The sequence below is a fragment of the Scedosporium apiospermum genome (assembly GCF_000732125.1).
Source record: "Scedosporium apiospermum strain IHEM 14462 chromosome Unknown SEQ_SAPIO_0090, whole genome shotgun sequence".
Classification (NCBI taxonomy): domain Eukaryota; kingdom Fungi; phylum Ascomycota; class Sordariomycetes; order Microascales; family Microascaceae; genus Scedosporium; species Scedosporium apiospermum.
In genome coordinates this window covers 885,426-910,681 of record NW_015971791.1, presented here as the reverse complement: position 1 = coordinate 910,681, position 25,256 = coordinate 885,426, and the positions used below count along the sequence as shown (strand labels likewise).

The 25,256-nt window shown below is 53.6% G+C and overlaps 6 protein-coding genes and 2 pseudogenes across 6 annotated transcripts; 5 read left to right on the top strand and 3 right to left on the bottom strand.

The window, feature by feature from the left end:
- Positions 1-76: 76 nt before the first annotated feature.
- On the top strand, positions 77-2,626 carry SAPIO_CDS4101 (uncharacterized protein; the record flags this gene model as incomplete). Its single annotated transcript, XM_016786740.1, has 4 exons — positions 77-127; positions 325-638; positions 781-1,750; positions 1,967-2,626. 4 exons carry the CDS (start codon positions 77-79, stop codon positions 2,624-2,626), a joined length of 1,995 nt encoding a protein of 664 aa, XP_016643716.1.
- A 2,139-nt stretch (positions 2,627-4,765) lies between these two features.
- Positions 4,766-12,071, top strand: SAPIO_CDS4100 (uncharacterized protein; the record flags this gene model as incomplete). The annotated part of the gene is made up of 11 exons (XM_016786739.1): positions 4,766-5,058; positions 5,144-6,569; positions 7,484-7,521; positions 7,613-7,692; positions 7,769-8,698; positions 9,130-9,161; positions 9,719-10,689; positions 10,799-11,206; positions 11,285-11,520; positions 11,712-11,789; positions 11,857-12,071. 11 exons carry the CDS (start codon positions 4,766-4,768, stop codon positions 12,069-12,071), a joined length of 4,707 nt encoding a protein of 1,568 aa, XP_016643715.1.
- A 113-nt stretch (positions 12,072-12,184) lies between these two features.
- Positions 12,185-13,349, bottom strand: SAPIO_CDS4099 (Uncharacterized protein; the record flags this gene model as incomplete). The annotated part of the gene is made up of 2 exons (XM_016786738.1): positions 12,185-13,026; positions 13,142-13,349. 2 exons carry the CDS (start codon positions 13,347-13,349, stop codon positions 12,185-12,187), a joined length of 1,050 nt encoding a protein of 349 aa, XP_016643714.1.
- Positions 13,350-13,834: 485 nt separating this feature from the next.
- SAPIO_CDS4098 (uncharacterized protein) lies at positions 13,835-14,477 on the top strand (the record flags this gene model as incomplete). The annotated part of the gene is made up of 2 exons (XM_016786737.1): positions 13,835-13,962; positions 14,183-14,477. 2 exons carry the CDS (start codon positions 13,835-13,837, stop codon positions 14,475-14,477), a joined length of 423 nt encoding a protein of 140 aa, XP_016643713.1.
- Positions 14,478-14,967: 490 nt separating this feature from the next.
- Positions 14,968-17,025, top strand: SAPIO_CDS4097 (annotated as a pseudogene; the record flags this gene model as incomplete).
- A 238-nt stretch (positions 17,026-17,263) lies between these two features.
- On the bottom strand, positions 17,264-19,039 carry SAPIO_CDS4096 (annotated as a pseudogene; the record flags this gene model as incomplete).
- Positions 19,040-20,038: 999 nt separating this feature from the next.
- SAPIO_CDS4095 (uncharacterized protein) lies at positions 20,039-22,388 on the top strand (the record flags this gene model as incomplete). Its single annotated transcript, XM_016786736.1, has 5 exons — positions 20,039-21,081; positions 21,151-21,606; positions 21,691-21,935; positions 22,020-22,066; positions 22,122-22,388. 5 exons carry the CDS (start codon positions 20,039-20,041, stop codon positions 22,386-22,388), a joined length of 2,058 nt encoding a protein of 685 aa, XP_016643712.1.
- Positions 22,389-22,622: 234 nt separating this feature from the next.
- Positions 22,623-24,332, bottom strand: SAPIO_CDS4094 (uncharacterized protein; the record flags this gene model as incomplete). Its single annotated transcript, XM_016786735.1, has 3 exons — positions 22,623-23,287; positions 23,628-23,889; positions 24,156-24,332. 3 exons carry the CDS (start codon positions 24,330-24,332, stop codon positions 22,623-22,625), a joined length of 1,104 nt encoding a protein of 367 aa, XP_016643711.1.
- Positions 24,333-25,256: the final 924 nt, after the last annotated feature.

Genomic DNA, 25,256 nt, shown 5'->3' with positions numbered 1-25,256 from the left:
CTTCATCCTTTTCGAGTTTGTATTTCCTAAGCCCCCATTGACTGGGGATTATTATAGCATTACATACGCCCCGACGATGCATTTGCTCAGTCTCCCTCCGGAGATCCTGGAGCATGTCGCCAGCGAGGTAAGTTCGAGATGGAGGCATCCGCAGCCTTACCTTTCCCGGAACAGCGCTCCCTTTTCCCGTCGATATGCGTTGATCCCTCGCTCTTTGCTCTTCGTTCGGGATCTTTGCTGACGCGATTTCGGTGCTCGCCGGCTGAAAAGCTCCCCTGGAGCTCCCTGGCCGCGTTCAGCCAAACCTGCAGAACCACCCATCAGGTCACCGCGAAGCTGATTCTGCGGGACGGATACCTTTGCAGTGCCGATGGATGGCACATTCACGAGGAGTCCCAGCCCGTCAAGGGTTTGAGTTCGCGGCTGCAGAGTGTTAAGCACCTCACTGTAGCCTCCCCGGACCCTCACCTCACCGTTAGTACTACTAATAAGGGACGATGCGTCTCGTGCTTGACGCAGGTCAATGAGACGGCTCAGGGTAGGAGGAGCAATGGCGGGTCTTACAAGGCGAAGCCGTCGTCTACAACTATTGGATGGCAGCTGGACATGTTGAAGCCGAAGACGCTGAAGAGCTTCTCGTAAGTTGGCTTCTCTGGTCGTCGCTCTCGTCGAACCTTGCATTCCAGAACGCATCCCATTTCTCCCTCATTTTCTTCCCATTTCGTCACCATTTTCCCTTACTTTTGATATTCTATTCTCTAACTCGGTCTACCTCTGCAGCTGGCTGCTCGGCGTCTGCCCTCCCCGCTGCGTCTTCCACGAGCTGGCCTTTGACCAACCCACCATCCAAGAGCTCACCCTCATCACCTGCTACCGCCGCTACGGCATCAGATGCCAATGGCGCGACTTCAGACTCGACGTCTTCGAGAACCTCACCCGTCTCTCGTGGACCGGCGTCACCCAGGGCCAGCTCTCAGTCTTGGCCGCCGCTTTCAAAAAGGTTGGCCACCAACTCGTCCATCTGCACCTCGACTTCATCGCGACGAGCACGGGCGTCTACACGGTCAACTTTGGCGACGAGGCCGACGACGATATCGACGCCGATTCCTTGTTCGGACGTCTCATCGTCTCACTCACCGGCGGCAGCAAAACCGGCGTCGTCTTCCCAAGCCTCAAGAGTCTTTCGCTGACCAACACAGTGCTTGGTGGTCCCCGGGCCGAAGCTATGTGCAAGGCCTTCAACACCAAGGGTCTCGAGTCCCTCAAGCTGAAGCACTGCCTCGCCGTCTCCCTGTTCCTCCGCGCCCTCGAAAGGGAGCTCGAGCAAGAATCGACCCCCCCTCCGCTCAAGACCCTCGAACTTCATCTTATCCCCCAGGCTCCCATGGCCGAGGACGTACGCATCGAGCTCTCGACCCTCATGCGCCGCTGGGTCAACCTCGAGGACTTCGCCGAGTACATCGTCACGAAGCCGTCGATCGCCGGAGGCTACGGCCTCGCTTCGAGCGGAGATCTCAGCCGCACCGAGGGACGTTACCCCATGGGCATTCGATGTTGTCGCACTCCGAGCCTGCGGCGGTATGTTTTCCACCCGGGATGGAGGTGGTATTGCAGGGAGGATACGTCGGAGCCTCCGCCTGTTCCTGTACTCGGACCTACTGAGCGTGCGTTTCACTCTGCACCGGTTATGAACCCGCTTTCGCACTTGCGTCTAGAGTTTCTGGGTTATGCCGCTTCGCCGTTGTACATGGTATGTGGGATTTTATTTTTTTTTCTTTTATTATTTATTTTTTATACTTCCCTCCCACCCTTCTCTTCTTGTCTCTGTTACTCTGCCTCTCCTCCTTTTTCTTCGTCTCTTTCTATGCATTGTTTGTGTCTGCCCGTTTGATTCGTCCTGTTTGTTCCGTAGCCACCCACATCTACTGTCGTCGATACTAACCTATCAATTTTCATTTCCTTGCAGAAATTGTTCCTTCAGCATTGTATCCTCACCGAGGCCCTGAGCAATCTCGTTGTCCTCCACGTCCGCCAATACTACGAGAAGAAACCTCGGTTCTACAGCCACGCCTTCGGCAACAACCCCACTGGTCTCCCCAAGATCACCAGCTCCGCCAACGGCAGGAAGGATCCGGCCACTACCTGGGAGGAGACACCCGTCCGCGAGCGCCTCACGCCCCAATGTTACGAATTCCTCACCTGGATCTTCAACAGCACCAAGTTCCCCAAACTGAAGCTCGTAGCGCTCGGAGACTTTGGCGCCATCGAGCCCAACAACCGACTCCTCGTCTGTCGCTCGGACATCCCCATCGACGACCCGCCATTGGCAAAGATTAAATACGAGCCCGTTGCCGTCACTGACCACACGCTTCCCGGCTGGCACGTCGATTATTACAATAAGCCGCGGCGCTCGTGGAGACTTGTCAAGGCCGGCGACCAGGACATTGTTTCGGTCGTGGACGAGTATATTGACTCGCTCGTCGTTGGACCGGATTACTCGAGGCCGTACCTCCGGGATACGGGAGCGACGCTGACTTCGAATGCTTGGAAGAAGAAGTTGGGTCTGGCCTTTGTGAGGGAGTCGGAGCTCATGAGCCGTCGTCCGAAGCGAAAGGTCGCTGCCTAAGCTTTTTCGGATCTCTTGAGGTGGTGTGACAGCCGCGACACCACGCGGTTGAGTGCATTACTGCGTGGTCTCATGGAAACTGAAGGCGAAAGAGGTGTTTATGATGGAGAAAGATGTGATGCTTCTCCTGATGGTCTGCTGCACGTATCGTGCTGTTTCATTTCGATATTCTTTTCCTTTGTTTTCTTTTTTGCTTTTTCGGGCCACTTCCGATTCTTCGAGATGCGGCTGTTGTTACTTTGTACCCATGCATCAGTGTTTTTCCTATTTCTTCCCCCTTCCTTTTTCTTTTCACCCCCTTTTTTTTTTCATGATTCCCCAGGAGTTAATATCCTTTGCTTCTTCTCTGGTTTGATTCCCCAAAGTCACGCATCAATGATGGCGCTCGACATATTCGGTATTTGGAGTTGGAAGGCAAGCAATCAATGGCATGTTACGATTTTCATGAGAGTTTATGTTGATTCTCATCCAACACCGTTTGATACGAGATTTCCTGCAAAGGTTTTATTTAATACAGCTTTTCGAGATTTCACATGTAAAATTGTTGATTAAAATATGGCAGGGGTTAAATTGTGTCCCAGCGTCGTATTCATCGAGCAGGGCTGCAGAGTTTCAATCTGTCTTGAAATGGCTGTTCCCATTTCGGACATTTGCTTCGCAACGTGTGCTGCTTTCTGGAATTGTATAGGCTCTGCTCTTGAGATGAGATTAGATGGGATCTCACATTTTTAAGATGATCACTTAAAATGAGCACGTCTGTTTTCGGCAGCTTCGTGAGACATGGAACAGAACCATTGAACAGGGGGGGCATCTCGCAATGGAAGAAGAAAAGAAAAAGAGAAAAAGGGTGACGAAGCTTCCAAGAAGTTCTCGATGAGCTGAGGTGGACCTGAAATCTGCGCCACGGAACAATTCGTCAATTAAACATCAGCCAGGCTTCCCAGTCGCATCTAGCTCTGGCGATGCTGGGGACGCTATTCCTGATTCTCTGACCGAGGCTCATTTGGAGAGTGCCTGGCGCAGCAGCATGACGTCGCGAGGGGGACCAAATCTGGTAAGATCATGAACACAGCTTTTTCCATAATCTAGTATACGGGGTACCTGTCCTTCGAGGGCCCAAGGCAGTATTAAGGAGTCTAAGATTAGTTTACTTTTCGTCGACCACGAAGCAAGGGAGGAGGCTTTGATGGTCTGGACCCGGGCCCCCTTATTCTTACCTCTTCCACGTATTCTAGACGGAATGGAGAGAACGAATTCAATGGAGACTCCCTTCCAGCCGCTCCCTTCCTTCGCACAAGCCACGGACGGAGCTGACGGAACGAACACGACAGACTTCTTAGCCTCAAAGTTCCCCCCTCTTTTCCTGCCTCGGCTGGGTTGCCCTTTCTGCACCTCCGACTCGTCAGGTTGTTGGCCAAGACACCAAGTAACTGTACCGAGTTGGATTCGTGGCGATCTGGCAAAAAAAGGATGTTGAAACAAGGCAAGTTAGCTCCCAGGGGCCATCTCTGATTCGTGAATCCCGTCGTTCCCCTTTAGAAAAGGACTCCGCAACCCGATCCGACGCTCCCGAACACTACACGACGGGACACTCCACTCCCCCGATACTGCGCCTAATCTTACGAAGGGAGAAGAGCAAAAAAGAAAAGGGCAGGCCACCTAATGTGAAAGGGGGCTCCCTCTCGTGTGACTCGTGTGACCAGATCCTATATTAGGTCAAGGCCACGCAAATTTCTGTGGGAGGGTGTAGGGCTGCAGGAACTTGCGCTTTTTCATTCCCACTCTCCTCTTGATTTTCATCAGAAAAGAGCACGAGACCATTTCTTCCTCTATTTTACTCTCGATTTTTATTTTTATTTTCGAATAATTATTGTAGGGATCAATTGGGTACAATTGTCGTAGATTCCTGGTTGGGTGGATGGTTGGACTCCCAAGGCTCTTTGGCATTTTCCAATCTGGCAGTCTCGACCCGACTTTTTTCTTTCCCCATAATTTAATTTTGTGACGATCGCGACGACGAGCCTCGACGTCATCACATCAACATCAACAACGACCCGAATCTCTTCTCACTGGGCAACGCAACCCTCGGAACCATCACCTTTCGCGAGAAACCCATCGATCCATCGATCATCAGCTACGATGCTGTCCTCGCTGAACCCCGTTCCCACCTTTCCCCAATACACCGGCCCATACAAGGTCGGCACCGTCGACGTCGAGATCCCCGTCTCCGAGCTCCCATCACCTAGCCCTCGCCCCGACAACGCAGAGCACATCCTGACGGTACAGTTTCGCATCTTCTACCCTGCGTCGCTCGACTCCAAGGGCCTCAATGGCGGCGACAGGGTGACGTGGCTGCCCATGCCGCAGAGGCAGCATATTTCGAGCTACACCAAGTTCGTCGGCGCCGGTCCCCTTCTGGCTGAAGTCCTCTCGTGAGTTCCTCCTTTCCTCTCTCCCCCTTTCAATTGGCCATGGGCCACAGGAGACAAACTAACCAACGGAATCTCTCTCGCCCAGATACTTCCCGCGACACCTCCACTACACCTCCATCCCCGTCCACAAAAACGCCGACATCCACCCCGCAAACACCCCCAACGGCCGCTGGCCCACAATCCTCTTCTCCCACGGCCTTGGTGGCTCCCGCAACGCCTACTCCCACGTAGCCGGCTCCCTCGCCTCCCACGGCGCCGTCGTCATCTGCCCCGAGCACCGCGACGGCAGCGCCGTGACCTCCTTCATCCGCAACCCCGAAAAACACCGCCAGCTCCAAGAGAAGAAACGCAAGGGCGGCGAGCGAGGTTTCTTCTTGCGTGGCAGCAGCGTCGGCGCTAGGAACGTCGTCGTGCCGTATAGACGCATCTCGCATACCGTTTCGCCTGAGATGTATGCCGCGAGGGAGGAGCAGCTGCGTATTCGGACGTGGGAGATGGGGTTGGTGCATGAGGCTGTGCTGGCTATTGATAGGGGCGAGCGGGGGCTGACGAACTTGAATTCTTCGACGCCGAGTTTGGAGCCGTTTGTGGGTATGATGCATGTGCATGAGCCGGGGAGCATTGTTTTTGCGGGGCATAGTTTCGGGAGCGCCACGACGGTGCAGTTGCTCAAGTCGACGTATTACGCGGATCACCCTGCTCTGAGCACCATGAAGAAGGCGCCGTTATTCACACCGGCTGAAGGGTCCGAGATCAGGAGGCAGATTACTGAGAGGACGGTTACGATCCTCCTAGACACTTGGGTGACGCCGCTCATCGACCCCGGCTTCGCGCCGCTGTTCGATCTGCCTCTCCCCGCGTACGCCGACACGCCCAACGCCGCAGGAGGCAAGGCCATCCTCTCCGTGCTCTCGGACCAGTTCTATAAGTGGCACGAGCACCTCCGCGTAACGGCGCGCGTGCTCTCCCCCTCACCCGCACACGAAATCCCCACCCCCTCGCTCTACAAGCGCTCGGATCCATCCCTCCCCGACTTCCCAGAGCCGAATCTGTTCTACGTTCGCGAATCGGCGCATCTTAGCCAGTCGGACTTCGGCATCCTCTTCCCCTGGTTGACCAAGAAGATGTTTAGCGCCGTGGAGCCCGAGAGGGCGATTCGGTTGAACTTGAGGGCGCAACTGCAGGTCCTCAGGGAGAATGGGATTCCTATCGCTAGGACTTGCGCGGCTGATTTGGTGGACGGCGTTGTCGATGGCGATGAGGTCTTTGAAGAGGTGAGGAAGGGGAATGGGCATGGCGATTCCAATGATGATAGGGCGATCCTAGATAAGTCGGGAGACGTCCACGTTGGGCACTGGGTGCGGATTGATATCGTGGCCTTGTTCACCGGCAGTGACTCCGAGAGCGAGTCGTTGCATGCTAAGGAGAGTAGTGATATGAATAAGGAGAGGGTTGAGCAGAGTGACGAGGCTATGGCGCAGCATCTTGAGCCTGGGCTTGAAGGAACCGCTGTCGTCTCTGCGACGGCTTGAGTGGGCGGTTTGAAGGCACGAAGAGAGCAAGAAATGTGAACACGAAAACGGAATGGAGTTAAGACATGGGAAACAAGATTATAGAATGGGCGGGGATATCATCATCAGTATAGATTAGGCATCAATTGGAGTTCTTGTATTTTTACTACCAGAGGATGGAGAAAAGAGCCTGCCTTCTAGGTTCTTCAAAATACACCCCCCTCCACAGGCAGATTTACAACTGAGGCACGCCAATTATCTATTCGTCCTCTGGGAGACTGGGTCCAATCGACAGACTCTCCCGGGCATGGCTTGCCGAATGTAATGGGACCCTTGTTTTTATTGTCCTTTGCTTGGGAGTCCCTGCGGCTCAGCATCATCCGCCTCGTCCGTCGCGTGCTCAAACGGGCACAGCTCCCCATGTCCAGATTTATACGCGTGAGGTCACTAAAACAAGACTTATTAAACTGCCGAAACGACCCAATCAGTGCTTCCTGTCAAAAAGGTTCGACAGGCGTGCCGGAGGGGAGCGGGGTCCGACATCCCAAAAATTTCGCCGACTCCGAAGCGGGGCACGGAGATCAAGGGACCTCGGTTCAACCGTAGAGGAGCCTTAACTTTTGATCTCCTCTGGCGGCTTACGCCAATCGTACATGACTGCATTAGGGAGGCGCTAAGTTTATTTCAGCGAGAGTAGTTGGCAAGGGCTCCTGGAGATCGGGATGTTTCCGAGCATCGTGGCAACGTGGTTTTAACGCCAGAGAGGTCAAGATGTAAAGCTCTACACGTATTTATAACGCCAGCGGCCATACGTCGAAATTCAAATGTATTCTTCAATGGTCTGGTGAAAGCAGATCACCTCCCCCTCTCCATTGCCTTACGTCTTCCGGAATGGCGACTGTATTCACGATTAGCGACAAGGTCCGGCTCTTACTCCGCCTTACTTGCCTTAGTACGTCCTCATCTTCGGGCAAAGAAAAACAAAATGAACAAACACGTTCCGATCAAAAGACTCCCAATGCTAACTTAATGCTCGTATCTAGCGCCCTGGCAGGTCGCTGCGATGGTGTTGCGGTCATTATTGATCACACGGTTACGGGGTCTCCCAACACGACAATATCTTGTATGTGCTTGGATTAGGGTCGTCCTCGGAACCTTTTCCCCTCAACAGATCCAATTCTTATCGCCTCCGACTCGAGTCGTTTACGAAAACTGGATACAGCGGAAACTCTCTCAAGCGCAAAATGACAAAAACCTCGAAGCCATTACGAGACTGCAATACAACGTCGAACCATTAGAGGACAGTGATAGCTCACTTCTCTGGGTGGGGCACCGTAAGAGGGCGAAAAAGGTCGTCCTGTTCTTCCATGGAGGGGGCTACATCTCGCCCATGTTACCAGGACATCTCGAGTGGTGTTGGAGAGCGTACGTGGAAGCCGGGCTGGAGGTGGGCACCGAAGTCGCGGTTGCAGTGCTCGAGTACACGCTTTGTCCCGGTGCCAGATTCCCAGTGCAGCTTCAGCAAGCCGTGAGTGGCCTTTCGCGTCTCCTGTCATCCGGGTTCCACGAGCACGATATCATTATCGGGGGAGATTCGGCGGGAGGGAACTTAACTGCGCAGATGCTCAGTCATCTGGCCCAGCCATATTCCACGGTTAGGAAAATTGAGCTTTCTCAGCCCCTGGCTGGGGCTTTCCTCGTCTCTCCGTGGCTCAGCCGGCACACCACCGGTGGCTCGTTCACTGATAACCGCCGAATCGACATGCTTTCGGGACCAATCGTTGACAAGTCTACGAAAGAGCTGTTGGGCTATAAAGTCACGGACCAGGAACGGCGAATATCAGCCAAACTTGCATTTCCGTTAGATATGGACGGATCCCCGTCGACCCTGGGTGGCTTGGCCGATGTTGCCGATCAACTCTACGTCACGGCGGGGAGCCACGAAGTCCTCCGAGACCAGGCAGTGAGCTACGTCCACCAGGTGAAACACTTGAACCCGCGTTTGGTGGTGAAGTTCGACCTTTTTGAGGGCCAAGCGCATGACTTTATCCTCCTTGAGGGGCAAGAGGAACGCAATGGGGAGTCTATTGAGGGTATGAAGACATGGGTGAAGGATGTTCTGGCTGCATGTACGAGCAACGAAAGGGACGAAGAATATTGATTGTAGCTGCCATCCGAATTAGACAAAGCAAAGCATTAATAGGTTTCTGCAGCAGCATCAATGATAACGCAGCGTAATCTCTTTGATACCGATGAAAATGACAATCCAGATAATCCATCTTCAGAAATTCCATAATTTCGAGATTGTAAACCTTGACGGGGTTTTAAACGTTCCTTCAAGAGATCATTGCCACCGCCAGAGATGTCCTAGATCAAGTGGTAAAGGGGTATATCTTCTATCATTTTGTACTTGAAAATACCTATCTAGTACTTGTCATAAGACATGTCAGGTAGTGGATCGGATCTCTCAAACTCACCCTTAAACCCTCCCCTCTTAGAAAGGTTTAAGTGTGCTGGAAATCTCGGGAATATTTCCCAATTTGACGTACGGCTTCCCCAGACTCTGGGCACTCCGGCTCCGGCTCCGGTCCAGTTAGTGGGCTTCCCCCGCACAAAGCCAAGTCTGCAGTTGTCTGGGGTAACCCGATGCTACACTGCACCTGTATGAGTGGCGAGAGGAAATCCTCCTGCTTGGGTACTCTAATTCTCTCTACTTCTCAGTCACTGGTTCATATCCTGGCGGTGGGACCCATCCCATGCACTCTGCTCGATCCACAAATTCGGTCCCCTTGACTGGATTTTTTAACGCAATTCTCTCCGCCCCGTAACCTTGTCCTTGTTTTGCATTCTCTGCGATGAGATCCGAGCGCTCGCGGCGTCGCAAGGTAACTCTGGCCTGTGAGCCTTGCAGACATCGCAAGTCTCGGTGCGATGGGGGGAAACCAATCTGCTCCGGATGCCAACGTCGATCACTTGGTCTGGAGCAGTGTATCTATAAGGCGGACAATGCGCGAACAGCATGCGGCGAAGAGTAAAAAATCCCCTCAGTTATCCACACTTCATCTAATTACCTCATTTATCCCGCTCACTAAGTTGTCCTGTATAGCTACACACGATCTCTGCATGAGCGCATACGGCAACTCGAACAGGCGTGCGCCTCCCAACAGAGGGTTGCATCGGAGGTTTTGCCGCCACAGCGTCAAGATAGCACTTCCGAAGGATGTCTTCCAGGCCAAACATCCATTACCAGTCCTTCGGCCACCTTGGTCTCAGATATCGGCCAGCGTGGCCAGACTAACACGCCGTCAGCCACTTCTCAAGATACCCACGAGACCTGCAGCGGGGTCACTGCAATGGGCACAATGGTCTCGGAAGATGTTCTCACCGCTTCACCTCGGGGGCACCGGGAATTTTACGGCAGCTCGTCTGCTGTGTCCTTCCTCAAAGAGGCATGTGGGCCTATAAGCTCGGCATCCCCATCAAACATGAACGGAGCTCGGCAGGAGGAAGTCCAGGCTCGCCAGACGAGGGACATCTTAGCGGCGTATTCGAACCCGGAAAAATTCCACCTTCCACCGAGGCCAGTAGCAGACCACTTCGTACAGAGGTATTTCGAGCGTGTTTACTACTTGTATCCGTTCTTTGACCGCGAGGCCTTCGAGGCAGAATACCAGCGCCTATGGCAGCCGGGAAGCCCAACGGACAACAGCGGTGCTAGCGTCGAACCAAACCTCGGGATAGGCGGTCATCCAGACGGTGACATCAGCACAGGCGTTTTTCAGTCCTCCCTTAACGCCATTTTCGCTCTAGGATGTACCTATTCAGACCTCCCCGCAGCGGAGAAGCCAGCGGCAGTTGAGGCATTTCTAAACCGCTCTAAAGACCACATCGGAATAGACCTTTTGGACACGAACAATATCGGTGTCGTGCAGGCCCTCCTCCTCGTGGCTCTTGCACTTCAGGGAATGCCGCATCCTCATAGATGCTGGAATTCCGTTGGTGTTGCTTGTCGCGTGGCTCAGGGGCTCGGACTTCACATCGAGGCGAGCTACCATCAATGCGAGCCACGGGAGAAACGGGTCCGCCGGCAAACTTGGTATGGTTGTATAGTTATGGAAATGTAAGTGACTCTTGTGGTACTTCCATCTCTCTCTCTCTCTCTCTCTCTCTCTCTCTCTATCTTTCACTTGAGGCCATGTTCTAAATTCTCTCTTCTGACAAACAAACAGGCTCGTCAGTATGACCTTTGGCCGCCCGTATATGGCTCTAAATATGCCTACCTTCCCGCCAACGGGGATTGTTAACGATATTTCATCCCTACCGAATTCGGAGCAGGAGCATCAGAAGTTTCAGTTTCATGAAGAGAGTGTTCGCCTCAGCAAGATCCTGGAAGGGATCCTCTCTAAGATTTACCAGCCCTGGCTTCATCGGAATCCAACCGGAGAGCCGACGGCGACACCCGTGTTAGACATAGCTGCCCACTACAGCTTGGATGATACGGTGGAGCTTCACGCGCAGCTGGATGGATTTGAACGTTCCGTCCGGGCCCCACTATCGTGGAGCTCTCTGAGGGACCAAGATGTACAGGCTAGGGATTACATTATTCTTCAGACACAGCGGAATGTGCTTCATGCTAGGTCAGTATTGTGTTGTACTCCAAAAGAATGGATTGTACGAAGGAGGAGTCATGTTGTCGTGTTAACAGCCTAAAGCAGGTTCTTATATTTGCGTTTGATGCTCCACCGGCCCATCCTCAGCCGTTTGGTAACCAAGATGGGTGCTTTCGAGGCTCTGGACTCAACTCGCATCAATACTCTCACCGACGAGCTGACGTCTTCATTCGAACTCGAATGCGGGAAAGTCTGTGTTGAAGCTGCCATTAAACTCTCCGCTTTAATATTCGCCACCCATCAGACGGAAACTGCTGATATGTGGTGGTGGAATGGTCTATGTAAGAAGCACCTTGATCCACTTCCTGTTTCCCTACGTTTTTTTTTCATCTAATCTTAAGATACACAGATGCATGCACTACTGGTCTCGTTCTCATAGTGGCGCGTTTATGCTGTCCTTCATGGGATTCCTTGGCTCAGACCGACGTAGAAACTGCATGGGAGCAATGTCAAACTATACTCCGGAATCTAGCGGCATTCAGTCCTTTGAGTCGCAAGTCCATAGACCTCTTGATCAAGGTCGATAACATTGTTCTGGCTACACAAACTGGTATTTATCCCCTTTCCCTGTTAGATGACGACTCACTAGATGCTAAATCATTTTCATAACCACATAGCTAGGAATCGTGGTCCGGTTGAGCAGCCCGAGCAAGGGGTGAACGGTGACGGGCCAGGCGTTGTCGTAGCGGAGGACCGCGGAGTTGCATGTGGGGATATTGACCCTACACTTGCTGTTAGTTTCGATATACAAGACGCTGGACAGTTCGGATTCCCGGGGTCCTTTCTTGCGTGGGATCAAACATTGGATTTCATGCCTCCTGATTTCTATTAGATCGACTAGGCATAAAACTATGCGTATAATTACAGGCGCATACACCCTCAAAAAGAAAGATACCCCAGCCGAGGCAATGCTATATACAACAATCTCTATTGGTAGACGGATCGTCATGCGTATAGTTGTCCCTGCGAGTGCTTGTTCAGCAGCCTCAAGCCATTCCGCCGCAGCACTTCAGGAGCAATTTGGGAACCTCGCGCATTTGTAGCAACATATTTCGCGTACGAAGCGACAATAGCATCGATTCCAAATTGGGGAACATAAGGGAAATCAGATCCGAATAAGATGTGATCTGCGTTCGCAAAATCCAACAGCCCATCCAGCTGAGCAGCGGTCGTGCTTAGTGCAATGTCGTAGTAAAATCGCGCAAAGTCTTTCTTCGCTTGCAAGATGTTGACGTTGGCGAGGCCTGCGATGTCGGGGATTCCAAGGGCGTTGATTGCACGGCCGCCGATGAACGGAACTGTACCTCCGGCGTGAGAAAGGATAATGTCGATGTTGGGGTTGGCGCGAATCGTGCCTGTCATTACCAAGTCTACAGCCGCACGTGTCGTCGCGAGGGGGTAGTCCACGATGGGCTGTGGGATCCCAGGGCCGATGAAATGAGGAACCACGTCGAGCACGGAAGGGTGGAGGAATACGAGCGCCTCGTGCTTGTTCAGCATGGCCCATATCGGTGCGAACTGAGGATGTCCGAGAAGCTTGCCGCCATAGCTGGTGAAGATTGTTACTCCGACACAGAGTTGCTGCTCTTCGTATAGATACTGAATCTCGGCGAGAGTGCCGTTGACGTCCTCGAAATCAGGCAAGACGCCGAAGAAACCGATTCTTCCACGGTATCGGTCGCTTTGGGCGTACTTTCCAAGCTGTTGGTTGAGGGTACGCGCGAGCGTCCGGGCCTTTTCCCCGGTGCCCGCGATTCCGACACCCGGTGACGAGACGGAGAGGATGCCTATGTTTCCACTCTTAGTTGGTATATCTTTGTTTTGGGGGGAGTGGAGGGTTGGGGTTGGGGTTGGGGTTGTCTGTCATATTCAGCAGTACAGTATCTTAAAACGTAAACGTACCAATGGAGGTTCCAATAGCGTCCATGGACTTGACAGAAGCCTCAAGACTCCAAATTGGAGTAGGATACCCAGAGGGATCTCCTCCAGCCTCTTCAAGGGTATCGACATATGGCGGAGGGAGGGCATGAAAGTGCGTGTCGATTCTACCGGTGGTGAACAGCGCAGACCCGAAGGCTACGAGCCCGCACGCAAAAGGCTCTAACTTCATGCCGAAAAATAACAAAAATGGGATAATTCCAGCTATGTAGAAAAGCAAAGAGACGCTGACACGCATGATTCTCCAATCTCGTCTTCCCTTCCGGTGGGCGAAATGGATTATAAGGGTGGATTTCTGATTTCTTGGTTGATATTTCTTCTATTCGATTAATTTCCCTTTCCTCAGTCGCTCCACGCCAAGCATCGTACTGCTTGCTGCATCTCATGTCGTCTTGGCTACCATCCATTATCTTAATATCATCTTAGATTAGTAGCTTTACTAGGGTTAATATTGGGATTGACTTTTTTGATGGATGTCGGTGTGACATCACGCAAGTGCTCCGTAATGCGTAGTGCTTGGGCTATCTTTCTCGGCATCGTCCCGCCCTAAGCCAGATATCCTAGTATCCTAATCTAGCGTCCTAGCGTCGGAATGGTTCCGATCGCCACCCCCTCTTGTTCCTCTTGTCCCCGTGGTGCCTCGGATCAGTCCCGGAGATGTCCACAACGCCATTATCAAAATTCAAGGAGCATGAATTGCAGGGGCCTCGCACTTCACTCTCATTCCGGGCAGAGCGTATAACGGTTGCTCTAATCGCTCATCTCCGAGTGAATCTAATAGAGACGTATGAGTCACGCAATCTCTTCTGGCTGCAGGCATATGTGAATGGCGATTCTTCCCGTGGTACTATTTTCTCCCTCGTCCATCAGACTCGCAGGCTTCGCCAGCATTCGCTTCGACAAGGCAAGGACACTGTAGACCACACCATTACAACCTAGTCCTTTAAGCACCTGCACAAGATCTCGGCATACCCAACACCTAGATTTAGCGAAATTTACTATCAGACCAGACAACGATGAGGCCAGCCCCGGCGCTGACAGATCCGACAACGAGGACGCTGGTTTCGAGTACGTCAAGGCCAACACGATCCCGAACTGGCACGCATGCGACCCCGACCAGATGCTTCAGCTCGAGGACGGCGGTGTCGTCGTCGACGCTAGGCTGAGGGTGTACGGGATCGACAACCTTGGCGTTACCGACCGCAGCACCCCGCTGCCATATGTTAACATTCTCGGATCGGTGCACATGATTGCGGAGAATGGTGCAGAACTGATCAGGGAGGATTACGATGGAGGTTGATGTATATGCGCGAGCCTTTAATTCATCTGTGGCCTCGAATCATTGCGATCTGTCTTCTTGCATCGTCAAGCGATATGAACTGAATCAAATGGCAGAATAAAACGGATGGCGATTTCCCTCGTCCGAAGTACCTTCGTACATGCCTCGTGATCGTGCTGAGGGGGAAAGAGCATCGGACTTCGGAGACGAATCACAAATCATGAGAGTGCGAGAACGGGAGGGGTATCGAATATCGATATTAACCTGCGATCAACCGAACGTGTGCACTTCCATGATTCCATCCATCCACCATTTGCTTGCTTGCTGCATCCTGGTTCCTCGTCAATCGTCATTCGCCTCGACACTCTCGCCCACAACGCCTGCTCTCGAGAAGCCCTAGGAGTTTGTTATCTCGAGGAAGGGAATCCTAGCCGTCGGTGCCCAAATATCCGAGACCAGGATTAATCATCCCCTCGTTTTCTTCAGTCCAGTTACTCCCACGAGTCCTGCGATGGCAGCGGATAAGGGAAAAAGAGCGGCATCCTCCACCGCCCCGCGGCCGTGGCCTCCTTCCGTCATCAGTATCTCCCCCGATTCTGACGAGGGTGGCGATTGGCATATGACTATGGAAAGTCAGCCTAGCCCAAGTATTCCCCATGGCTGGACAACACATGTCTCCACGACTCGTCAAGCGCACGAGTGGCCCTTGAATTCGACCGCCATGAGGAATGACAACTCGGCTGCTGCAGCGAGTCGGTTCGGCAAGAAGCCTGAAATTTCGTATGGGTCATCCTTGGGCGCCGGCAATGTGAGTGTGAGCAATGATAACTTCGGTGAATTGCCGAACCGGATCAAAATCAAGTCTGAATCTCCACCACCCCACGACAAAGGTATTGGCAATTTTAGGACTTCGGGGACCCCTGAAGAGCAACCTCAACCTCAGCCTCGACCTCAAATCGACACATCCGACACGCCGATTCTCTGCAAGGAGCAGCAGGACATTCTCGACCTTATAGCTAGTGGTCGGAACGTCTTTTATACCGGTTCGGCCGGTTGCGGAAAGTCCACCGTCCTCACAGCCGCCGTCAAAATGCTGCGGGAGCAAGGCAAGAGAGTGTACGTTGTCGCCCCCACCGGCCGCGCGGCGCTCCAAGTCGGCGGGATGTCAACATGGACTTACATGGGGTGGACGCCCGACTTTCACAAGTTGCCCATCCACGAACTTAGAAGTAAAGGGTTCCGCAAGCACATCAAAAAGCGCTGGAGGGACACGGACGTGCTCATCATCGACGAAATCAGTATGGTAGAGAATCATCACTTAGAACGCATGAATGAGTGCCTGAAGGCCGTCCGACAATGGCGTGAATGGAGAAGCGAGGAAAATGATGATTTCTCTCGCGCCGATGCTTTCGGGGGATTGCAGATTATCCTAACTGGAGACTTTTGTCAACTACCTCCAGTCAAGCCGTTCGAGTTCTGCATGACGTGCGGGCTGGGGATGCATCCTGTCGAAGATGGAGTTGGAGACCGTGTGGAAATGGTTGATTGCCCCAATGGCCATGGCCCATTTCTGGACACGGATAAATGGGCTTTTAAGAGCGCCGCCTGGGAGGAGGCCGACTTGGTCCACGTCCACCTCAAAGAAATCCACCGTCAAAACGACGAGTACTTCATCGGCATGCTTCAAAAGTGCCGCCTGGGCATACCCTTCTCGCCGAGTGAGACTGCGTCTCTGATGGAGCACCCGTGCAATGTGCAACGGGCCACAAAGCTTCTCTGCACACGACGGGAGGTAGCTGAAGTCAACCGGGAAAACTTTGCGCGTATGAAGACCCCGATACACGAATATAATGCCCTAGATGGCTTCAAGTGGAATGCAGAGAAACACCCGCACCTTTTCTACTTCCACGACCGCCGCAGTGATGGGACGTTGGCGGCATGTAAAGACCAACGGTTAGAACCGCAAGTTAGGCTTCGAGGGGGGATGCTCGTCGTGCTCCAGGTAAACCTCAGTCTGTCGTCAGGATTGGTGAATGGGAGCCAGGGGATCATCTGCGGGTTCGAGCAGTTTGACCCCGAAAAGCTCCAGACGATCACCGGCGAACATGCAGAACTCAAGGAGCAGCAAATCAAACACTTCATGGAAATGCAGCGGAGAAATCCGCGGTCAGCCAACGCTTGGCCCCGAGTGCTCTTTCACAACGGCGTGAAACGAACTATCTACGCCACATGCCTGGTCAACTCCGTTGGGGATGGCGAGCCGTATTCTCTCCTCCACCGGACCCAGATCCCTCTCGTGCCTGGCTGGGCCATGAGTGTGCATAAAAGCCAAGGCATGACTCTGGACCGCGTCATTGTCAACTTGTCTCATGCCTTTGAAGAGGGCCAGGTGTACGTCGCCCTATCACGGGCGACGAGTCTCAACGGCCTTAAAATCGAGGGTGGCTCCGGCGGTTTACAGACAATGGGGGGGAATGGTGATGTGCAAGCGTTTTTGAGAGCCAAGTTTGGGGATGGTCTTTTCAAATTGGTGGACCGAACCCTTCAATGCCCGCCGGCTAAGACTTAAGTCACTGAACTTACAAGCTTACAAGGTGAAGGCACCAGGGGAGGATAGGACGGCTCAGGGTTCAACTGCTGTGGTCACAGCTCTGCTCGCCAAAAAAGTTCACCATCTACCTAAGGAACAAATTGAAGTAATACGATCGCACGATTACAACCCGCACGCAGCAGTACACTTTTTTTTTTTCTTTTTTTTTTCTTTTCTTTTCTGAAAGGACCTTCTCCCTAGGCGGCGGAATGTTCGTCTAAAACTGCAAGTCGGCGAGATTGCGAATGACGTCCGGAAAGTCATCCCTCGAAGGTGGGAGTCTGACCCGGCTCGGGTTTTCCCATTGGTGGTGGGCTAAGTCGACCCAATCCACCACCTCATCCGCCCCGCCACCACGGCCATCCTCGCTTTCCGGTAGACGAATTCCCTGGGGTACATGAAAGTAATCGAGCGGGTCCCAAATCTGCTTCACCTCTTGTAGTTTAGGGTAGTTGGACCCGTAATACGCCGCCGCGTAGTCTCTCATGGCCACGTCGGTGAAGTTGACATATGCCGCTCTGTCGGCTATGGACAAGGGCCGTAACCCGGCTTTGAAGGCGTCGAGGAACTCCCGCACCCTGCGCGAAAGCCACTTGTCGCTCCACCGGATCATGATGTAGGCAAAATAGGTGCCCTGACGCCAAGGAAATGCGGTATCGTGGCCCCCGACGCGCGAGGCCGCGCCTCCGGCGTGCACAAACGCGACCTCGAGGCTAGCCGTGTCCTGACTGAAGACGCGATGGAAGGCGTCCATGTGAGCCCTGACGATGTCGGTGGCGGTATCTGTGATGCGTGCCTGTCTCTCGAAGATGAAGGAGGTGTAGACGCTATACGCCTTGTTGGTCGGCAGGGCCCTGAGCGTCTCCTCCCACCACTGCAGAGCCAGCGACTCGTGGAGAAGCAGCGTCGAAGGCTCGGTGAGGGTTCGTTCCTTGATCAGGTGGACCAGATTATGCGGGTCATGGTCCGCTGATGGCTCTCCCTGAGGTAGCGCTTCTTCCTCTGGGTGGGGATTGTGTTCGCCTTGGTGACGGTGGCGCGGACGAGGCGGCGGTATCCCGATCGCGCGGTCGACCAGTCGGTCAAAGTCGGGTTTGTCTCCGTCAAAATAGACGACAAAACGGACCGACGAGCTCGGGTTGCCAGGGCTAGCTTCGCACTGCCAGTGCGTGTCAATCGTGGCGGCGTCAGGCCACTCGAAGCGGTAGATCTTCTTCATGGTGTCGACAAATGGCTTGTCCAGCTCCGAATTATAGGTAAATCCTCCGGTTACGACGTGCTTTCGCACGCGCGGCACCCTCATCTTAAGCTCAACGACGACCCCGAAGCTTCCGCAACCACCGCCGCGGAGCGCCCAAAATAGCTTTCCCTCGTCAGAGTCCTCGTCGTCCTGCTCGCCAACCGTGACGAGCGCTCCATCGGCCGTGACGATCTTCGCCTCGGTCAGGGAGTCGCACCCCATGCCGATCTCGCGCGTGAAAGGGCCGAGACCGCCTCCCAAGACGAAGCCGCTGACCCCAACCGTCGGGCATCGCCCCCCACTGACCATGTAGCCGTCATGACGCCCGGCGACTAGCGCCTTGTACACATGGCCCCACTGCGCGCCGCCCGCGAGCGTGACCGCCTCGAGCTCGTCGGTTTCGGGGTTGCTATGGAGGCGCACGTCCTGCATGCGGGAGAGGTCGAGAAGGATGCCTCGGTCGGTGGAGGAGAATCCGGCGAACGAGTGGCCGCCGTTCTTGACGGTGATTCGGAGCCCACGCGACACGGCCGTCTTCACCACGGTCTGGACATGCGCAGGGCTCTCGGGTTGTATGACAAGATACGGCCGCGAGAAGCGGTATAGGAGGTTCCACGTCGCGACCGACTTTTCGTACTCTTGGCCCCCGGGCAGGAAGCACGGGATGGGCGAGGTGAAAACCTTGGCCATCTCATCCGCTTGCTTCGTCTCCGCCTCGATTTGGGCATCCGAGCCCGAGCCGTTTTGCGCCATGATGAGAACGTGGTAAAAAAAAAAATAAATAAATAAATAAAAAAAAAATAAAAAATAAAAATAAAAAAAAATTTATCAAGATACAAAAATGTTTGCTCGGGTGGGCTACTTGGCTCCAAAAGGAAAAGAACAGACTGCTTTTTGGGGAGGGAGAGAATGCGCAGGCTAAGACATGCCTAGACTTCATATACATAATACAGCCATCAATGGAACTTACGCTCGGCCTCCCTGAATGTTGGGCCGCGCCGAGACTACACTCGAAGGTGCATACTAGGTGGGATGGCAGCTTGCCTGATGAACAGCTATCTCGAAGAAAAAAGTTTTACTTGACTCATTGGCAAGTAGGAGAGTGCTAGACCACTCGTTCGTCTGTTGGAAAATTTTCTCTGGGGTGTAGGAAGACGTAGAAGCGAGGCGGGCTGTAGGTGTTGTGTAGGCCATGCTGCTGCCTTAATGCCAGGGTAGTGAGACAGACGTGCCGGACCAGCTGGGTGGATGGGATGCCAGTCCAGTTAGATGGGTGGAATGACAGCCCAGTTAGATGGATGGATGCGAGTTCTTGGAGCCTGAAAGCATTGCTGCCCTACAGCATCATGCATGTTTCTCATAGGGCCTCCTGTCATTCCCGGTGCCAACTACCAGTCTCCCGGAGGCGACTACGGATTTCTATAGGCAACCGACAGCCAAGTACATGGAACAGCCCATGAAGAATTGCGTGCTGCGGCTGAACCATTCTCTGCCTTTTACACATACGAAGTACGCAACGCAACGCAATGCCACACCGAGGGTCCTAAAAAAAAATTGATCCAGGTTTGATCCAGGTTTGACCCAGCTTGCCTCGTCTTGGATATCTTGACATTTTGTTATTTTGGGCTACCGATACGATACTCGGTCTGACGAGCTGTTGTTAAAAACGGTTGACCTCCCGCAAGTGCATGCGTACTCGAGAATCCGGGACACTATGCACCCCCTATTTCGGCATGCGATTCATCACGTACCATGCATCCCTTCTTCCCTTTATTATTCGTCCTCTTGGGGGTAGAGGCTGCGGTCTCTAATTCGTCAACGGCCCTAGTGGAGATCTACCAACCCTTCCTCACCAACGTCCCCGACGATCCCTCCCGTTTTAACCCATATCTCGGTGGACAGAGCTTCGAATCCTGCTGTCTGCTGGCCATCAACGAGAGCCTCTTTATCGACAATGACACGCTGCGCATCCGGCCCAACCAGACCTTTTTCCGGGGAGACATGGCCATGCTCGAGAGGTTCCCTTCTTTCCCGTGCGCCGCCACCTTCAACGGCACCATGGAGGGACCGCCCCAGGACTTTTGGACCCCCTACTCGTGGTGCCGCCGCCGCTGCCCCGGGTGGGCTGCCACCTCTCCCAAGACCTTCAGCTACTGGCTGAAGCCGCTGGGGGCCTTCATCCTGCCCTCGCTCATCTTTTGCCTCAGCATCCCGCGGAGACGCCGAATTGAGATGCCAACCGCGCTTGCCGCCTCTCACGGCCCGGACAGCACGTTGTTCGGGTTGCTAATTTATGCTGTCAAGGTGCTCGCGGCCTTTGTTGTCTCGACGATCGACATCCTCATCTGGCTCTCGGTCGTCTTCGCCATCGCGGGCCCCATCTTGGTTTCGGCCATTTACGAGGCCCTGCTCGACGCTGGGATCCTCCGGTTTCTGCAGGGCCGCCTCAGCTCAAACTCCCTGTCCCTCCACAGCCGCGCTCACCTGCTGCTCATCATCCTGATCGGCAACCTGGACTTTGACCCCGCCTGGCACCAGTCCAAGCTGCTTGTCCAGGACCTCTCCAAAGACCCATTCTTGTCGCAGTCGCAGATGGCCGCGATGGAGATGCCAGGGTTTCTCTCTCGGCCTGGCAGCCCTGCCTCATTCCACGATAGCTCCTCGGTGAAAGTGAAACTCCGCGCCATATTGGACTCGCAGTCAAGCTTCGGGGCCACGGTTGGCGCCCCTGTCCTGTTTTACATCGCTTCGTTCATATGGAGCGTCTACGAAATCGAGGCCTCTTACGGCACCTAGTCGGTTCCTTCCCCCCTACTCCTTCTCCCCCGCTACGGTGTCCCCGGCTTGCTTCTAACCCAACCTAGTCAGTCAGCACACCAAATTTCGTTCGGGATGATGTGGATGACGATACCGCATGTTGCTCTCGTCACCAGTATTTTACTTGCGGGAAACAACCCCAGCGCTTTCCAGGCCGCGGTTTCCTGCGATACAAGTAGCGAGAATGGAACCTCTGTTGTTCGGCTCGGAACGCCACCTCTGTCGGCGTCGACCTCGCCATGCCCAGCCCTGACAAGGCGGCGGCTCTTCCCATTCATATACGAGGGTCACTGGTCAACCTCGCCCTACCGGACTGCGTGGGTTTGGAACCGCGGGTCGAACAAGGCCCGATGGATCGCCAAACTGGCCGACGAGCACCATCCCCATCTCGATGCTCTCCACGGCGAGGTTCTGGGTGGCCGCTTTGGCCCCATGCTATGGTATTCTGGGTTTTGGGCATTCGTGCTGATTTTCATCCCCGTGTTCTTCGGGGGAGTGGTTAGGTGAGAGTTATTTTAATGCCATCGAGCGAGCTGCTTCGTCGGGGCGTATTTTGCAAAGCTAACATAGGTTATCGTGAAAAACAGCTACCATACCCCCTCTGTAGGGCTCGGCTGCTGGTCTCTGACCATGCTGTGCTATGGGGCTGTCCAGCTCTGGCTCATTATCCTCTGGCTTGTCAGCATGCTTGTCTGGCAGCGGGATGCTAATGGCAGGGTGATACACGATACCACACTCATCAAGAAGGCCGGCACGTGGGGTGGCTATGTATGGTATGCCGGCTTCGCCCTTTCAGTTTGCATTGGTATCTTTACCTCAGTCGGTGCGACAAGTAAGCCAGCCCCCCCCCCCCTAATAGTGATGTCTGATGTCTTCCTCGGGGAGTGGAAAACTAACACGACATCCTCGTTATCAGTTTTTATCTTGATTGGGCTCTACAGCAACTGTTTGTGCTTTACCCCTGTGAGTTCTTTTCGCGACCATGGCCGCTGTGTAGGATTAAATGGACTGACTTTAGTTAAAGGCGAGATACTGGTACAACATTATGACAAACCCGGACGCTACTATATTTTGGAACAGCACCACCGACGCCCAGCTGTACTACTCGCAAAAGTGGTGGTTCCCCGCCGGCGTGGCCGGTACTGTCTTTATGGCCGCCGTTGCGTGCCTAGGATGGTGGTACCAGAAGCGCCTGAGGTCACGCTTTCATCACCTTGTCGAGCGGATGTCTGCCGTTGACGAGAAGCACCTCAGAGAGAGCACCGGTGCAGTGCATAACGGATAGAATGCCAGTTCGTAGAAGTATATATACACACACATACATAGGCGGCGGAAGATTCAGTGATAGAGGAACCTCGGAAAGCGACTAGATTGCCATGTGCACCCGGATCTAATTTGGTAGTGGATGGGTGAAAAAAGACGTGTTGAAATCGGGAGCATAAACAGGGATAGATGGAGAGCAGAGATAGAATAGAATAGAGGGTGGGTATATTCGAAAAGTGTCCTGATTTTTCAAGCCTCACGGCATAACCGACACCGCCACCGAGCAGAAACTCATGCCAATAATCTGCCCAAACTCGAGCGTAAGCGTCACCTCCCAGCCCTTTGGGCCGTTCAACACTCCATCCGGCCGGGGCAGAGACAGGCGGTTGAGTGACTCCCTGAATGACCGTATCTTTGGAGGGATCAAGTCCTTGGACGCCACAAGGCTGCACCCGAAATAAATCTCGGCCTTGACGATCCTAGTCTTATCGCCATAGCCACGCCCATCAGTCTCATTTACACCTTCAATTACACTCCGCCCCGACGGTACCACCTGATCGCAATCCACTTGCAACCATATATTCGGTGCGCCCGTCGGACCGTGGTCAGTCCAGGCTACACTCAAGCCTGGCATCTGGCCTAGCGGGAAGTGAATCTTGCCCTGCGATGTGCTGTTACCCACCTCAGAAGGCCACACAACAGCCCGGCCGGAGAGGTGGAAAATATCGACGGGATGTTCGGCATCGGAGAAGACGCAGTTTCCGTGGATGGCGGCCAAGGGCACGGCAGCAAAGTCGGGCGTCTGCACGAGCACGCTGTCAAACAGGCCAATCTCAAACTTGAGCGCGGTTCGGAAGAGCGTATTCCACACGTTCTTGTCGTTATCCGAAGTCCAGAATTGTCGGTTCGCTTCGATAAACTCTAAAAAGGTGGTCAGCATCAAACTTCACGTCCTATTAGCGGGGGCGCCTGGAGGTAAGGAACTTGCGGCAGAGCTTCCTCGCGGATTCGTCGTTTAGGTTCGGTTCGACAAACGTCTTGTAAAAGATGGTTGCTATTTCCCTGGCGTCAGCTCTGGCAAGTGTCCAAGTTCGGATCGGGATATGGGGTGCCATACTGCGATCGGTCCGTGGGTCGTCAGCAAGCCTCTTGGCAATTTGGCTCCAGCCCTGAGCACTAGTTAGCCTCCCATAACGCCTGGACACGCAGACGGAAACGGGGGCTCATTACATATATGCACGGAACGGTATAATGTAGAGACTGAACCAGTCGTCGATGCTAGTCTGGCCGTTGAGGAAACTGGCGTACCCGATCTCGGCCGCGCTTGGCTCGATGCTCTCCATCTCCGAGGCGGGGATGCCAAGCTCATTCACACACATTGTCTTCCAGTCCTCGGCGATACCGACGGCGCTGGCGATCTTTTGGCTCTGTGCGCGTAAATCGTCAAAGGGCGTTGTCGGATTGAGCTTGGCGAACCGCAGGGCTTTGAACCGGGCATTGTCCAGGAGGTACAAGTAGTCTTGCTGGAAGTAACACCATCAAGGGTCAGTATGGATCACGAGTAGCACTTTTTTGATGAGAGGGCCTGCCTGCCTTGGCGAAGTCTTGGTATGCCGACTCGGGCAAGATGCCCAGGGCCATCCCTTTGCAGAAGCGGTTGTCTAAGAATTTGGCGTACAGATCTTTATTTTTCTGTATGAGATCGTAGATCAAGGTTCTTCATGGTGTTCAGCTGACATACGCGCTGGGATACATTGTTAAGCTGAGGATACACCTACCCTTCTGTCACGGTGTCTTGTGCCTCGCGGATGGCCTCTAGAGAAGCCCCGCGATTTGGGTTCGCGGCATCAAAGTTGGCATTCTCAAAGAGTTCCCTGATGCGGCCTGACGCCACGGAAGGCGGAATTCTGTAGAACGGGCTGCCAGTGCCCTCGATCACAAATGGGCTAGCTGGAGTGGGCGACATGGGTACTAGGGCTGGTACCGGTCGGGGAGTGAAGACGATGGAGGATATTATTGAATGCGGGCCGTTGAGGGGTTAGAACGGGGATGTTATAGAAGCTAGATAGATGGACTATGCAAACGGCGCTGGTTTGGGGAGGGAGGGGGCTCATAGATTATATTGGACAGAAAATCCATTCACGTCATGCTCGCCCATACTGCTTTCGGAACTTCAGGACATCCAGTGGCCGTGATGCTCTCGCAACAGAGCCAGTCCTACCCCCTACAGACGTTGTCTATTAACTCCGTACAGCCCTGCGGGGTGTTAAATCTTGAACTTCTGTTTCTAGGCCCCTGCTCGGGGTTTCCCGCGCCGGACAGGGAGTTACCTTTGGGCTTTGGGAACCTTTCAAACATCCCTTCTCTTATGAATTATTCACTGTTTTATTTTTCTTTTCCCTTCCCATCGATCGTCTTTCCCAGCTCTTAGAAAGAGGCGTTTGGGCCAGAGGTTGGGCATCTATCCCAGGTTCCCGGCCCAATCTTACGCTGGTCTAAGACTGACCAATGCCGACTCAGCGACTTTGAAACCACTCGTGTCCACCTGCACCTTAGGTTAGCTTCAGAAAGATAAAAATAAGGAAGTAGATTTACCTCGGTTGTGGTTTGTGAAGGTTATAAATTGAGTATTGGTATCGAGAAGAAATCAATCGGGTATAGTGAATAACGCTGTGATATAACTCACCTGTGTCTTCCGAACTTTAATCTCGAACACGACGCAAGGAAATCAGCTTCTGAGTGTCGATTTATAAATTTAGGGTATCGGCGTCATCCCTTCCCAAGGCAGATAGGCAAGCTAGCATCGGAATGGTTCCGACTGCCGCTGCCTGTAGTTCCCGTGCACCGGATCCATCCCGAATACGCCAACTGACGTGTCATTAGAATCCTC